The sequence below is a fragment of the Physella acuta genome, unplaced genomic scaffold, assembly GCF_028476545.2.
Source record: "Physella acuta isolate Inbredline_101_S28 unplaced genomic scaffold, ASM2847654v3 ptg000012l, whole genome shotgun sequence".
NCBI classification, from domain to species: Eukaryota; Metazoa; Mollusca; class Gastropoda; family Physidae; genus Physella; species Physella acuta.
The window spans coordinates 463,992-481,655 of NW_026731532.1; the positions used below are offsets into that span (position 1 = coordinate 463,992).

Consider the following 17,664-nt stretch of genomic DNA (forward strand, 5'->3'; position numbering starts at 1 on the left):
AAGATTGTGAAATTAATTCTTGGGGATTGGATTCCAGTGCAGTAAAGATACAACAAATATCTATGTCTAATAATACTATTCAGCGGCGTAAAGTAGACATGTCCGTAGATGTTAAAGAACAAATTTGAATGAAATCAAGCTTTCAACATTGTTTTTCAAGTTGATGAATCAACAGACGTGAGTTCGTGTTCGCAATTGCTTGTCTTTGTGAAATATATTCATTCAGATGATAGCAAAGAAGAGTTGCTATTTTGTGAAGATATCATGTAGACTATAGACAATGAATACGTGTTTTTTTTTAATGGCTCCATAACTAGATTAAGCTCCCTAACCAAGGGTAACCCACTGCACGATTCACCGGTATGCCCTCGCCAGCAAGACTCTTCCGACTCCATTGCTAATAAAAGTCTTTATTATTTATATTAAATCTGGTGCCCTAAACACCCGTCTGTAACTTTTACACTAATGTTATCCAACATTGTTTGAACCTTGATATGATTGTTGAGTATTTCCTCATCAATCGCTCCGTCACAGTCATTGTCAACGAAATCTTCTGGCGTCATGGACATTACACTGTCCTTACATGGCTTATACAATTGAAAGAAATTGTTAACAAGTAGTCTATTCGTTGAAAGTTCTGGTGATTAAATCAGCTGAATTAAATGTTTTTCATACGCTAATGGACAGAGATCAAGAACATAATAATATATTCCCCACGGGTTAAGTGTAAGCATAAACCTAAATAACCGAAATCAATTAAATCAGTAGGCTTTGGAAGCAAATAAAAAAAGAAAAGCAGGCTGAAAACGGAGTCTACGGCCTCTATGGCGCATAACCAGTTGACACGTATACTTGAGTTGGAGGAGATCCCTTCCAACAATAAAATTAAGAACGAAGAAGAAGAAGAAGGTCTCCAGTTAGGGGTTCAGAAATCAATTTAATCACAAGGTCTCCAGTTAGAGGTTCATAAATCAATTAAATCAGACGGTCTCCAGTTATGGGTTCAGAAATCAATTAAATCAGAAAATCTCCAGTTTGGGGTTAGAGTCCCTAGGACGTCCCCAAGTCCACCTAGATCTGACAACGTTAGGAAAAGTAAAGGCGGCCGGGCATAGAACTGACCACACTATCCCTTTATATGCCGAGGTCAGTTGGTCAACCATTCATAGAGTTAACAATTATTTAAACAGACTTACTTTATTCTCTGCAGCAATACCCCCCCCCCGCATCATAAACATTTATCGCCATTTGAAACATACGTGGAGTGAGCTTCAGTATCTACACTGACTGATGCAACCATCCATACGTCATGACCGCTAATGTTGTGTATGATCCGTTTGTAACATTCGTCTTCTCCTTCAAGGCAAGTGCTAATTTTAAATCACAGCACAGAATCAAAATAGTGTTGAATAAAAGTAGCTTGCTAGGGACAGCCAATAGCATGATTGTTGCATTGAGAAAGGTATAATTTCTATGGTAGCTGCTCTATGTATCCCAGTTTCCAGTTCACAAGGACTTATTCCTAGATCTTTAGCAACAGTGATTGCAACATTTCTGCTGTTGCAGATGGGTCTGTTATATATGCCTCTTGTGGGATTCCATCTGGTCCAACTGTCTTACTATTCTTTTCGATGGCGTTAGTCGGTGGGCCTGTGTTCACCTGTAGCCAGAGGCGTAGCGAGGGGGGGGGGGGGCGGGTGACACACATTAGGGGGATGACTCCAAGGCAAAAAATAGCAAAATATATAGAGAAAAAAATTTGAGGGGGGGGGGGGGGGTCAAATCGAAAGTTTGAGGGGGAGGGGGTGTGTGCAAATCAAAAGTTTCAAGGGGGGGGGGGGGTGCAAATCGAAAATTGAAAATTGAAGGGTCACTACGCCTCTGGGGGGGGGGAAGGGTGACACCATGAAGTGCCGCACCGGGTGACACCCGACCTCGCTGCCTGTAGCAGTTTTGAAGTATGTCTGGAACAGTTAATGTTGATGATCTGTTTAACATCTCCTCAAAATGCTGGACCCAGCGGTCACTCTCTTCTGTATCATTAGTTATAGTTTTCCAAACTGTGACCTTTATTGCCCTACAGGAATTCGCATTCTTGCCTGACAAGGTTCTTGTAATTTCATACAACTAAAAAATTCAGTTGTCCTGCAGCTTCCTCGGCCTCTGCTATAAATTTCATGAATGCTGAGGCGTAGCGACCCTTCCCGGCGCCCGGGGACAAACTTTCAATTTGGCGCCCCCCTCTGGAGCAAATTTTCAATTTGCATCCCCCTCAAACTTTCGATTAGCACCCCCCCCCCCTCAAACTATTTATAATGCAAAAATGTAGCAAAAATGACATTTTAATTTGTTTTTACAACCCATTTGGACGCCCCCTAAGGTCGGCGCCCGGTGACATATGTACCCCCCTGCCCCCCCCCCCCCCCCATCGCTACGCGCTGCATGAATGAAACGTCTTTGTCAGCTCTTCCTCTCTTCTTTACATTGCGATTTCCCTCCCAATATAAAGTTCTGACGACATCTTATCCTATTTTAGTCCATATAACCGGTATCATCAACTCTTTGCGTTCCTTTTTTTTTCTTTCCCAAGACTTTGGTACATGCTGATTTCCACATGTGTTGCAACTCAAGCAAATGGTTTTCTACACTTTCTTCTATCAAAACTGACATGGTTTCGAGTGTGTTCTTAATTTCACAGATGAAGGATTCTTGTTTCTCTTTGCTCTTCACGTTTTGAGTATAAAATTTTGTGCTTTGGTCTGCCAGCTACGTCATTGAATGGTTTCAGCTTGGGCGAAAATGTTGCAACTAGCAGTTGCTGATCTGAAGCTTTGTCTGCTCCTCGTTTTACCCACACACCACAGAGACTTCTTCAGTTTCTACTAATTGTGATGTGATCAATCGAAACCCTCCCCCCCCCCCGAAGAGATGCCTGGAAGAAACTCTGCAGGTACAGCAGTACAGAGTTCCAAGCCTTGTGGGAGTACGGGCCGCCATACGCAGCTCTACGGAGTTCTTGCAAGGGTGCTTGTAAATAGGTCACTAACATCAGTAAAAAAATCCATCCATCTGTTCATTCGTTCGTCCGTCCGTCCTACTGAAAAGGTACTCAAATGATCATGTTCACAGACAGACGCACGGGCTAAATTTGTACAAGTATAGGTAAAAGTGGATAGGTGTAAAAAGGGGCAAACTGACAAAATCTCATTTGATTTTTGTGCACGATTACAATACTTCCTCTCAACCCTATACTAATGGTTCTAAACCCTGTTGGAGGTACCAAACCCCACTATTTTCATATGCGCTTTTACCAAACTCTTAACAATTTTTATCGTCCGCACTAACAAAATCTGATTGCGAATCATTTGAGTTTGGTGTGTGTCTTGACCTACGCCGAACCCCTGAGAATGACTCATCTAACCCATAGGGTTCGTTCGAACCATGGTTAAGAACCACTGCTCTATATAAAGAAAGTAAATAAAAGCGAATTACTTGTTATAAATATTATCATTGCCTATAACCAAGTAGCTTAAAGCGGTGTGATTGTTTATATACGATGCATCCCTAATGCAATCAAAAAGTAATCGAAAATATTGATGTATTTAAACAAAGTGTAAGTAAACTGTTGAACAGAATATGATGAACAGATCACATGGTAAAAATACTTAAATTTTTGAAAGATGGGGAGAAAAAAAAGAAAAAGAGAGAACGGTACCGTACCGTACATGTCATGTCATGTCATGTCATGTCATGTCATGTCATGTCATGTCATGTCATGTCATGTCATGTCATGTCATGTCATGTCATGTCATGTCATGTCATGTCATGTCATGTCATGTCATATCATGTCATGTCATGTCATGTCATGTCATGTCATGTCATGTCATGTCATGTCATGTCATGTCATGTCATGTCATGTCATGTCATGTCATGTCATGTCATGTCATGTCATGTCATGTCATGTCAGTTAAACCTATTTAACTTAATTTAAATTAATATTTTGATCTACTTTCTATAATAGACTTGAAAAGCTGGTTCCAAATGGTTCCAATTTTTTTTGCCAGATAGCATATTTTACAACCAAAATTGAATATTCTATGACATTTGTGTAATTAGTACAAAATTACTTCCGGTTTCATTAAGGCTAGAAATAGTCAAAGAAATAATTACTAGTAATCTTCTATATATATAATTCTCCTCTTCGAGCCGTTAGAAAACAAGCTGCAAACGCTCTCCCTACCTCCCCACCCCTACATGGTTTTAGTGAGCTGTGTTCACTCTAAATGTTTACAAGCAGAGCCAACGATTTTAAATGTAGGGGGGGGGGGGGGGGGGGAAGGGGGGTGGGGGAAGGAAGGGGGGGGGTTATGGTCCTTAACGAGCTACTTATAATGTTTTAAAGAAATATTTTCAGTGTCAGCGTTGGTACTGTCGAATTCACAAATTATGAATTATTGAAAATTAGAAACAACTAAATAGCGGCGTATGTTATGCCGCGGGCCGGCTCGTATAATAGTAATTTAGCTAACTTTTTTTTTTAAATTTTAATTTGGATTAGTAGATTCAAGGTGTTGTTCTGCTTAGGGATGCTATATTTTTTGTTCTGACATTTATTGTTTTACTTTCCCTGGCCATTCCGGTTGAATTCAAGGATTCAGAAAACTAAACATTATTAGTCCCGGGCATTTAAAAAAAAATCGTGCACGGTGTTATAAAAGAGAAATGTTGAGTAAAAACTCACAAAAATTCTTATTAATGGGTCTTGATTTAGAAAACAAGAACTTATATTTTTTACTTTCTCGTATATACGTAGTATAGAGAAAGTATTGTAATCGTGCAAAAAAAAAAATCGAGATTTTTACAAATCTCGACGTTTTACACCTCACTGATACGGAAAAACATAATTTTGCAATCTTGTCCGTATGTCTGTGTGTGTGTGTGTCTGTGTGTCTGTGTGTGTGTCTGTGTGTCTGTCCGTGTATAAACACGATAACTTGAGTACCGTTACAGCTAGGTTGATGAAATTTCATATATAAGTATTATATCAAAATCGTAAATCCGTATCAACTTTTGAGCGATTTCCGACAACCGGAAGTGGTACTTTTTCTACTTTGAATTTTTCAAAAGCCTATAACTTGAGTACTATTTCAGATAGATAAATGAAATTTCACATGTAAGTAAAAGATCTAATTCTCTACCTTCTGTTAAATTTTGAGTAATTTCCGTTGACCGGAAGTAGTAATTTACGCTACTTCCGATTTCTCAAAAAACTAATGTAAATTTTTAAAGTACTAATACTATTGCGCACTAGTATGCACCTTTTTATTTGGCGTTCTCTTGGTGTGCAATTCTTTTGTCTACGAGATTTTATTCTATTTTAAAAAACTTTTAGTATTTAAAACGGATTAAAAATCATGTCTATAGCCCGCGTTCCCATCCCGTTATTTTAAATAAGAATATTCGAGAAAGTTTAGGGGAGATCACTCCCGGTTTATTTTACCCACCGTCCCTCAACCCCACCCATGATCTCAATAAATGGCAATAAGTCTCGAATGTTCTGTGGAACGTACCTGAGTGAACTCAGTACCCTCACTGGTGACTAACTTAGTCTGGGGATGTAAAGACGGTTGGACATTGAAAAAAACAACAATAGGTTTACTTCTAATTTATCTGTCCACTGGTCTAGCTTGTCTGAAGATATACCGTTCCCATTCATTTATCTATATTTTAAACTTTATTTTTTTTTCGCATGCAAATCTGTTTTACACGTTTTATACCGATACAGGAGAAAGTGTTTGTCGAGAGGAAAATCTGGGAAGACGACTGTGATGGAAATAACATCGAAGTTGTACAAGAATTTTGCCACACCCACATCAAGTGCCCTGAAGGTGAGCTTTTGAGTTACAAAAAAAGTCCAAGTGAGTCGTCTTTTAAAAAAATGTACCCAACGTTTAAGACCATACAGCACTTTTCCCGCGAGATGTTGGATTCTGGAAACTTTGTCCACAGACTGCCCAATGTGGACTTTTGGCTTGAACTGTACGGGCAGTTGTGTGAACTGTGAAGAGGACTGTAACAAAACCTCTGGTGTGTGCACGTCGTGTAAGGTGGGCTGGATGGGACCACTTGAAGCTTGTGTCACAGGTAGCGGGAACCCTGTCATACTATCACTTTATTGATATCATGTCAATCTATCACATTATTATCTTGCTATCATGTCAATGTATCACATTGTTAGTTTCATATAATGTCAAAGTATCACATTGTTAGCTTCATATAATGTCAAAGTATCGCTTTGTTGTCTTGATATAATGTCAAAGTATCACATTGTCGCGCTTATATAAATTATAATGACAAAGTAATTCATTTATGTTTTTATACAATGACAAAGTATCACATTGTTGTCTTTATATCATGTCAATGTAAAACTGCGTAGCGCTTAAAAAATTTAAAATATCAATACTTACAATGTTTAAAATTACATTCTGTTCAATAAAAATATCAATATTTACAATGTTTAAAATTACATTCTGTTCTAAATTTATTAAGTCATTGTATGACGTTGGTCACGAGTAAATTAAAATCCTCAATTTATTTGTTGTGTAGAGTTGATAACATAAATATTCAACAATAAAGATTTACACAACTTTTGTCAGTCTAATGTAGAGAACACGATGTTTAGATTTCTTTGTAAATGCCCGCTTTTCAAAGTATAAGTGTATTAAAATTTATTAACTAGTTTTTGTAGTTCTGATTGTTTTCAATACAATTTTTTTTTTAAATCCTGCTAATAAGAAATCAAACCTCTCTATAGGCTGTCCATAAGAAATCAAACCTCTCTATAGACTGTCCAATAAGAAATCAAACCTCTCTATAGACTGTCCAGTTATGACCTACGGCGTCAACTGTTCCAAGTCCTGTCTGACCAAATGTGGTCAAGACTGCATTGATCGAACAACTGGCACTTGTCCAGCAGGTAGATTTTAAGCTCCTGTGTGTTTTATTAATATACAGGTGTCCTCATGGTGTTGGCACATTCGTTTTTAGTACAGGTGTCCTGGTGTTGGCACATTCGTTTTTAGTACAGGTGTCCTGGTGTTGGCACATTCGTTGTTAGTACAGGTGTCCGGGTGTTGGCACATTCGTTGTTAGTACAGGTGTCCGGGTGTTGGCACATTCGTTGTTAGTACAGGTGTCCGGGTGTTGGCACATTCGTTGTTAGTACAGGTGTCCGGTGTTGGCACATTCGTTTTTTAGTACAGGTGTCCTGGGGTTGGCACATTCGTTTTTAGTACAGGTGTCCGGGTGTTGGCACATTCGTTTTTTAGTACAGGTGTCCGGGTGTTGGCACATTCGTTTTTAGTAAAGGTGTCCTGGTGTTGGCACATTCGTTGTTAGTAATTTATACTTATTAGCTATCCTGTTGTCAACTAATCTTTTCGAGGTTTAAATTTTAGTTTGCTAGTTTATAGTTTTCTTCATTGTCGTTATCATGTTATAAAATTAGGATTCTTGCTTCATTCTCGTATACAACGTATAGAAAATGTATTGTAAATGTGCGAAAAAATGGCAAAGTGTCAAAGGTAACAGGGACCCTGTCATAGTATCACATTGTTGTCTTGATATAATGTCTAAGTATCACATAATCAACTTTATATAAAGTCAAGGTTTCACATTCTGGCCTTATAACTAATAACATTCTTACATTTAAGTTTAACATTCTCACCTCAGTGGCGTAGCAAGGGGGGGGGGGTTAGAGGGGGTTATAACCCCTCCCATGGACCCCTATATATATATATATATATATATATATATATATATTATATATATATATATATATATATAGGATTGTAAACACATGGTAACATTTTTAAACCCCTCCCATGACCAATTCCTGGCTACGCCACTGTCTCACCTTAATTTATAAAATCAAAATATCAAATGTCGGTCACACGTTGGTTAAATTGACGGCCTCAAAGTATGTGTTGTGTAGATCCTCTTCGGCTGTCAGAATAAAAGATCAACGATTATTATTAAAACCAGTTAATGAAGTCTTAAAATTCACACTAATGATTTTAGTTTATATTTCTTAAAGTTTTTTGTCAGGCCTACTCTATGGTACATGATTTTTAGATTTGTTTAAAAATATCTGCTCTTCAAAGATTATATATATGTATTAGTTCTAGCCGCCCAAAATGTTCCAAAGCAAAAAAAAAAATATATAAAAAAATCGCACTAATAAGAAATAAAACCTCTCTCTATAGACTGTCCAATAAGAAATCAAACCTCTCTCTATAGACTGTCCAATAAGAAATCAAACCTCTCTATAGACTGTCCAATTATGACCTACGGCGTCAACTGTTCCAAGTCCTGTCTGACCAAATGTGGTCAAGACTGCATTGATCGAACAACTGGCACTTGTTCCAGCAGGTAGATTTTAATCTCACTAGTGTTTTATTAATCTACATGAGCAGTTTCTTTCAGGCATCTCTTCGGGAGGGGTGGAGCCCCCCCCCCTTCCCTGAAGAAAGTCTACAACCCCCCTCCAAACGAAATGAAATTTATATAGAAAATATATACTTTTAGCAGTGTCCGCCCCCCCCCCCGAAGAAAGTCTACCCCCCCCCCGAAAATTTCAAGTGCCCCCCCCCCCCCCCCCCCCCCCCCCCCCGGAGAAAAAAGTCTGGAAGAAACACTGTACATGAGTCTTGGGGGTTGGCAGAAAAGTTTATAGTCAATTAATTTTTTTTATGTTAATGATTTTTAGTTATAATTATCAGTTTTAATATGTATCGTTATTTTGCTGTTTTCTCGTCGTATTAAAGAATATCATTCGTGTTTCTCTTGTGTAACCCGGCTAATACCAAGCATTAGTTCTTGAATAATTCTTTTTTTTCTGTTTTCTTATTAAACATAGTGATAGTGACCTTAGACTAGCAACCCTGCCTGTCTAGTGACAAGCAAAAAGGGAGCATAATTGTTATAAATGAAAAATTATTCTTTTATCAGATTAACTACAAATTTATTACTATACGATTTTATAATCTATTCCGCTTGCTTAAGAATTGGTTATGAATTTCGAATGGCCGGGGCGGAAAGCTTATGGTTACTAAACCGATAATTCCCGAGTTCGAACCTTCAGGCTGAATAGGCTCGATAGTTGGGGACAGCCACTCTTCAAGGAGAGACAACTCCACAAGCAAACAACTGCCTCGCAGATAGTTCTTGAGTGGTTAAATGCTAAGGAAGCAATGCTACATGTAAACTGCATTACAGTCGATTGCATTAATAACTATAAATTTAACTATATAGGCATATACAAAATTTCTTTCTTCTAAGATAAGACTGAATTAAATGCAGGCAATCTTTACTAGTTGATTAAACCTTTCAGATGCGTCAAGCTTACTCGTGTCGGGTTGGATGCTGTTGTTGCCTCTCGCTTTGGCCACCACACTGATCTAATGTACGTACGATCATTTGTGTCTTTACCTCTGTTTCAGCTCGGGAGACTAATTTAATTTATCGATACTAGAATTTTATTTTATTTTACAGGTTGGCGAAAAACATAAAAAGCCAGAGGAATAATAAAAGTCTTTTTTTTAAAAAATAATTTACCGTTTATTTTGAAAGTGTAATAATATTGTTTAAATAAAAATCTGAAAAAAACTTTTTTCATTTCGTTTTTTTATCAGATGTAGTTATTTTTATTCTAAAATGTAAAAAAAAAACCAACCAATTGATTGGTTGCAGTACATTACCAATAATCAGTAGCGAGGTCGGATGTCACCCGGTGCGGCACTTAATGGTGTCACCCCCCAGAGGCGTAGCGACCCTTCCCGGGGACAAACTTTCAAGTTTTCGACTTGCACCCCCCCCATCAAACTTTCGATTTGCACCCTCCCCCTCTCAAGTTTTTCTCTATATATTTTGCTATTTTTTGCCTTGGTGTCACCCCCCTGAATGGTGTCACCCGGTGCGGTCCGCACCCCCGCCCCCCCCCCCCTCGCTACGCCCCTGCCAATAATCACCTTTAAAAAATAATAAAATACCCAGTCAGGTTTCGGGTTAGCATAATTGAACTGTCTGGGTAAAAAAAATCCGTTTCAGATCAGACTGTCTAAGAGATATGAATGAGACATGTGAATTAGAATTCATCCAATTTAATTTTACCTGGGCTTAGGAAGGGATAATGTGATCAGCGTAAGGCCAGCCGTCTTTAATATCCCCACACTTAATCAGGTACCCGATATAGCTGAGTGGACTCAGCGCCCATGAAACCTTAACTGAGTTACGCCAGCACACAGCTGACACACAGCTTGACCTTGACCTACTGGACACACAGCTGACAGGCAGCTTGTCCTTGCTCTTCTAGACACACAGTTGAGATACAACTGACATACAGCTGACATACAACTGACATACAACTGACGTACATCTACTACTTGTTCTGCTAGACACACAGCTGATAGTTCGTCCTTGGCCCACCGAACACATAGTGCTTGCTGCGACCTGCTCCACTTAATTTAGCTTTTACAATCAAAAACAAATTAGCAACGCCTAGACAGATAAAGTGCGAGAAGATTCTCTGTGACACTAGCAACTGCCGGCAAGGAGCTATCACGGCAGGTGTACAACATTCTGGCTTGCTTTGTACATTTTCTCTACGACAATACAACATTTTGTGTCTAGTGTAAGTATATAGCTTAGTAAGACATTTTTTGTAGCTCAATCATTGTAACACAAAGTGTAGATTTTCTTCAGAAATAAACTGTATTTTCAAAGTCTAAAATATATTTCTGCCGCTTTGCTATTTAGTATATATATATATATATATATATATATATATATATATATATATATATATATATATATATATATATATATATATATATATATATATATATATATATATATATATATATATATATATATGTATGAGGATTTTTTACCAATAGGTTCTAAAAAACACTTGAGATTGTATTTTATTTAAGTGCATGTTATTTTAAAGCTTATTAGTATCAATCAAACATGGCTTATTTAAACATCCAAAAAGAAAAGCAGGCTGAAAAATCGGAATCAACGGCCTATTAGGCGCCTAACATATTCAACATGTAGTTTCTTAATTGTATTAGAGCAAATTTCGTCCAAAATTACGATTAGGAACGAAGAAGAAAGAGAAGCTGACAATATTTCCTTTTCTCCTTAAAGGCTAATCTGGGTTTTTTATTTCTATTAACAGGAATGGAAGTTTTCCTCTAAAGACAACACACTATTACAAAAACCGGTTACCGAATTCGCTGCTGCTGTCCTCAGTGAGGATTATTACGCAGAGTTACTTACACCAGTTCAAAATTTCCGCACCCCCCCCACCACACACACAAACACATAGCGAGGAAAGTTGCAAACTCTATATGACGTTTTCAACAGTGTTTTTGGTTTATTTGAATCTATATGTTACGATTAAACAAGATAAAAGAGAATTATAAAGTCATCATTTTAAAAAAAAAGGAGCAGTGATTTTATCCGATTCCGAATCAAATATAATCTCAACAGTCCGGGCATCGCTAGAGAAAAATCTGCCTGTGTACCAAGACATACTAAATAGTAAAAAAAACAACATTTGTCAACCATGATTTGCAGTGTATACTTATTACATACACATAGACAATTTTTAGGTGTTCTTTCATCTGATTTGAATTATTTTCAAAATTACTAAATTGAAAAGTAAGAAGAAAAAAATAATCATTTCTCATTTGGCTTACATAAAAAAACCAATACTACAGGTTAAGCTTTCGCAACGCAAACAATAGAAATTCCTTTTTTTCTCCTATGTCAATACATCAACTGTGTCACAATTTAAGTGTAGCTAATTCTTATCAACGACACTGCAAGTAGTCACGTTTTTTAAACTGCTGGCATGGCCGTACCGACCAGGTTTGATTATACTGTTAAAATTATTTTACTCGGGGATCCCAGCGTTGGGAAGAGCTCGCTTCTGAACTCGCTTGCACAGCAACAGGAGTCGAAGGAATGCAGATGTGTCGACTACAGGCCCAACGGCCATGTTGAGTTGGCCATGGCCCGTGGGGGGAAAAGGATCCTGGCAAAAATCGTCGACACAGGAGGTAGGCATGTTTACATTCAATAATTTCTTCGTTTTTAGAGTTGTTTGTTATAACTAGTGTGATATAAATTTTTGTTTCTACAGCTACTGTGTAGAAGTGTTTAGTTTGTATTTTATATTACGTGTTATAACGGTTGAATTAAGGGTGTGTGTGTTATAACGGTTGAAATACTTTGTGAATGCATAGTAAAAAAAAACAAAGTGTGTTATTATACAAGTACCGGACACAACGTCACACATTCCACCGCAGGCCTCAGTGTATCTAACATTTTTTAAAATATTATAACATTATTATAATGTTGTTGATATAAAAAATATTTGCTTAAGACACATACACACACACACACGCATATATATATATATATATATATATATATATATATATATATATATATATATATATATATGTATATATATATATATATATATATATATATATATATATATATATATATATATATATATATACTTTCTTCGACAATTATCTTAAAATGAATATTCTTTATGTTTTATTTCTTTTTACAACAAAATAATTCAAGTGATTTCTCTTTCTTGTATCAACGATGATTATTAACTGACACCCCCCCCCCCACTCCACCTCCACCCCCACCACACCAAGGTCTCTGAACTTTTGTGCTTGAGTGACCCACATTGTCATGCCCCTGTAAAGTCCCTGTACATCTCCGACCCTGGTTCAACACACTCAGTGACCCTGGTGTACACGTATGGAACTAATTACAAACGCTGGCCTTAAGCACGTAGTCCATATTCAAAACGATGAGTCAGACCGTACTAATTTCTCAACACCCTTAAATTTTACCATCAGGCCAAACACTTTGACGTGCATGATTAAGTTGAAATAGATTTCTAATGATGGGACCATATTTTGAATATGTTCGTCATGCACAAAGGCGAACAAAAGTTTAGTGAAAAAATATTATCAGGTGTGGTGAGGCTAATATATTGGGTTCCTTTACAGTTTTAAAGACGTGGTTTCTTTTGACGTAGAAATGTTGCTTGAGAGAGACGCATTTTTCTAACGTTATACTATGAGTCATGTGATTGGGAAATGACGGTAAAAGGGACCACTTTCTTAACAGGAGTGGGTCACCTGTTTTCATGTTAGGGGTCGATTTTATGACGGGGTCGTCATTGTGAGGGTTAGTACTATGATGGGATCGCGATTGTGAGGGTTAGTACTATGATGGGATCGCGATTGTGAGGGTTAGTACTATGATGGGATCGCGATTGTGAGGGTTAGTACTATAGTGGGATCGCGATTGTGAGGGTTAGTACTATGATGGGATCGCGATTGTGAGGGTTAGTACTATGATGGGATCGCGATTGTGAGGGTTAGTACTATGATGGGATCGCGATTGTGAGGGTTAGTACTATGATGGGTTCGTAATTGTGAGGGTTAGTACTATGATGGGATCGCGATTGTGAGAGTTAGTACTATGATGGGATCGTCATTGTGAGGTTAGTACTATGATGGGATCGTCATTGTGAGGTTAGTACTATGATGGGATCGCGATTGTGAGGGTCAGTACTATGATGGGATCGCGATTGTGAGGGTCAGTACTATGAAGGGATCGTCATTGTGAGGTTAGTACTATGATGGGATCGCGATTGTGAGGGTCAGTACTATGAAGGGATCGTCATTGTGAGGTTAGTACTATGATGGGATCGTCATTGTGAGGGTTAGTACTATGATGGGGTCGCCATAGAGGTCTCGTCTCCCTTCATTGTATAATATCAAAACCCATTGTTGAGACACATTCAAGGAAGGTTGTTACACATGTGTTATAACCCATTGTTGACATATATTAAAGACGTGTATTACACATGTGCTTTAGCCCATTGTTGACAACTTAATTTAACTTAACCCAACTTTGACAACATCAAAACACAACCTCGCAACTGTAGCTCGTTTATTGAATTAACTTTAAAGTTGTGGAATACAATAATTTAATTTAGAGTAGAAAATCGCCTTATTAATTAAGAAACTGGTACAAGTACATAAGCCATTCTGTAATATAAGTCAATAGACTTAAAGATATTGCCACCCCCTGAAACAAACACTAGTTTTAACTATAGTTTAACTCGTAACTTCTCAAGTTTAATAACTTATCAACTAATAAGCCAGCTGACACTATGCACCTAATGCTTATAGATGAACCTTTCCTTATCCGTACACGAGTTGTTGGGTATAGCTAAGAACCAAACATAGGAACAGCGTATAGGAACACAAAGCGGTACTGAAATTGATTAAATCACAAATATTTTACTGCATTTAAATGTAAAGCCGGGTTTTTTCTTTAAATCTATTAATAAACTATATATATATATATATATATATATATATATATATATATATATATATATATATATATATATATATATATATATATATATATATATATATATATATATATAGGGAGCCGGACGTTTTCCCGAAAGACACTTGCCCGAATGCCGTTTGTCTGAAGGCCAATTTCCCGAATGGACACCTGTCCGAATGCGACAAATGCCCAAATGGACACTTGCTCGAATGGTACAAGTGCCCGAATGGACACTTGCCCGAATGTATATATGTATGTATATATATATATAATATATATATATATAATTTTTTAATTTATATATATTATTTATATAACTATCACTAATCAAACAACAGGACAAGAAAGATTTCGCAGCATAACCGCATCGTTCTACCGCGGTGCTTTGGGGTGCTTTCTAATGTTTGACGCCGAGAAGGTGGACACGTTCAGACACGTCCAGAACTGGCACAACGATCTGGACATGTACACATGCAAGCAGCCCATGTCCATCTTCCTGCTGGGGATCAACACCCAGTCGACCAAACGACAGGCAAGTGATGTTTTGTTTAGTGGAGAGGAGGCGGGGGCGGTGGGCGGTAACTACGGAGGGTGACACCCGGTGTGGTAACTCGCGGTTTTTCCCCTCAAATGACAGTGTTATTGTTTTAGATAGATTGGTGTAATGGCTTCCCATCTTAGGTGGTGCCCCCTCCGTTCTTGGGTGGTGCCCCTTAAGTCCTGGTTGGTGCCCCTTAAGTTCCTGGGTGATGCCCTCTCCTCATCATGGGTGGGGTCACAAAGTTTCTTATACATAATACTAGACCTACCACTATGACCACGCCTCTGTGTTTATTCATTAAGTTGTTGATTACTATGATTTTCAACCTTAAAGAAACTAATACCTACCCTGAAATTTAAAAAAATACTGTCAAAACAAGGGGAAGCAACTTAACATTTTAATTTAATCAGTGTTGACTAGAGTAGCTTACCTTGATTTGAAACTTGTATTATTCACTAGTAGGTTAAACAATATAATTAAAGAGCGTTAGACATTTCAGATTCAATTTAAACCTACTACATTACACTAACCTAAAATAAAAACACTCACAATTAAATACCCACTAGATCAATATACTGACAATTCCACCTAGTAAATCACTGACACTAACAATTTAAACCTTCTACATTACCTAAAATAAAAACACTCACACTTAAATACCCACTAGATCAATATACTGACAATGCCACCTAGTAACATACTGAAACTTTACTGACACTGACGCAGGTCACCCCCGAACAGGCCGAGCGCTTGGCGAGCCAGCTTGAGGTCCAGTTCCATGAGGTCACCCTCGCCAGACGATCTAACGCCGTGGAGGTCGTCTTCAGCTTGCTGGATAAGATCATCATCCACGCCTCACGTCTGCCCTCCGTGACGGTGGATATTCTACCCTACCAGGTACAGCAGCATTTGGCCGAGAAGGCCGCACTGGCAAGTGACGACAGTCGGAAGAAGTTTCACTGCGCATGTTGATGTGCGCACGCTGATGTGCGCGTAATGCCTGATGTTCTGATAAAGGGAAGTCGCCCTGGTATTTAGGACAGGGAGACTAATTTGGGTAATCTTTGGTGTTAGTTAAAACTCCAGCCAGTTTTATTGTGTGTCAATTGTTTAATCGTATGTACAATTTTCAATTATGTATAAGGTGTTTTATTAAATGTAAATTGTTTGTGTGTAAATTGTTTAATTATGTGTAAATTGTTTAATTATGTGTAAATTGTTTAATTAGGTATAAATTGTTTGATCATGTGTAAATTGTTTAATTATGTGTAAATTGTTTGATTATGTGTAAATTGTTTGATCATGTGTACATTTTTTTAAAATATATGCATGTGTTTGATTGCATTTAAGTTGTTAATAATATACCCTTTATTTACCAACGCAGCTAGATTAATTCAAATTTACTAATATAACTGTACTAAGTTAGTTTATTCAAAACCGTAGAGTTTAATAATTTAGTTAAATTACTTAGATTTCGTTTAATGTTTTCAAATGTGTTAAATTATGTTTAACATCTTTCACCCTTTTTAAAAATATCTTTCAGAAATTTTGTCTTGTTTTTTATTATCTTTTGTTATGCTAATTTTTTATTATGTGTGGTGTGTATAATTTTACTCATTTATTTTTTAATGATATATGTGCTAAAATAATCAATATTAATTATTCTTAAAATGTCCATAAACATGTTTACATCCATGAATTATTTGAAGAATTCAGCGCCATACTTCTACAGCCCTAATCATCTCCATGCCATGAATACTTGCATGAAATGTTTACGTCACAAAGATTTTTTTAACAATTTTATTTTAGGTTAAAGTACGTGTATAAATTCAAGTTAATATGTGACAATTTTCTTCATGTCAAATATTTAGTATAGACTTTATAGTCCTCATCATTAAGACCCCGAGGTCTTACAAAACAACTGTATTTACTAAATTGTATCTACTTATATGTTTTTATCTACTTTGCATCCATGTACTTGTAAAATGCTTGTTTTCACTAACATCATTTCACGTTATCCTTATTATACAAACGTTATTATTTTTTAGGGTGAAATCCACACTACATTCATACAGTAAGGCAACATTACTTTTATGCTACTTTTATGTTAAATCTACACTACAATAGTCTAGTCTGCATTACATTCATATATTCACCAAACATTACTTTTGTGTTGATTATACACTACACTAGTCTACACAGCCTTCCCCCCATCAAAGACTACATCATACAATTAGTGAGAAACAACCTCCCATCAATGAGTACATCACACATAAGTAGTGACCAACAACCCCCCCCCCCCCCCCCCCCCCACATTTCCTAGATGTTTTCCTTTGAAGGTTACATGATTTCCTTTTTACCCGTGCAGTTAACTTTATTTTTGTATCATCACTTCAGCGTCGATGAAGCTTAAATAAGTATCCTGATGCAGTAGAGTTCATCTGTTTAACCGACATCAGATAGCGAGGGTGATGGTTAGGTCGGTACGTAACTACATTGTACTAGACTGAGATTCCAATTATTAAAGTCATTAAAGTTCATACAAGGGTACTGAACCCGGTGAGTTTAGACTAGCTGTGGAATGCTCTACCCTAAATCACCGATGTAGTTGAATTTATGAAGGACTCCGGGACATCCTACAGACCCGAGCCCTGGAT

At 37.3% G+C, this 17,664-nt stretch overlaps 1 protein-coding gene across 1 annotated transcript; it reads left to right on the plus strand.

The window, feature by feature from the left end:
- The first annotated feature begins 11,854 nt into the window (after nt 1–11,854).
- LOC131935427 (uncharacterized) lies at nt 11,855–16,162 on the plus strand. The gene is made up of 3 exons (XM_059291830.1): nt 11,855–12,125; nt 14,805–14,998; nt 15,734–16,162. Exons 1-3 carry the CDS (start codon nt 11,918–11,920, stop codon nt 15,977–15,979), a joined length of 648 nt encoding a protein of 215 aa, XP_059147813.1. The 5' UTR covers nt 11,855–11,917; the 3' UTR covers nt 15,980–16,162.
- The last annotated feature ends 1,502 nt before the right edge of the window (nt 16,163–17,664 follow it).

Excerpts from the sequence above, each read along its gene's own strand:
- LOC131935427 (XM_059291830.1), top strand. The coding sequence starts at position 11,918 with ATGGCCGTACCGACCAGGTTTGATTATACTGTTAAAATTATTTTACTC. Across the intron at positions 12,126-14,804 it reads AAAAATCGTCGACACAGGAG|GACAAGAAAGATTTCGCAGC; the intron begins GTAGGCATGTTT and ends ATCAAACAACAG. Across the intron at positions 14,999-15,733 it reads CCCAGTCGACCAAACGACAG|GTCACCCCCGAACAGGCCGA; the intron begins GCAAGTGATGTT and ends ACACTGACGCAG.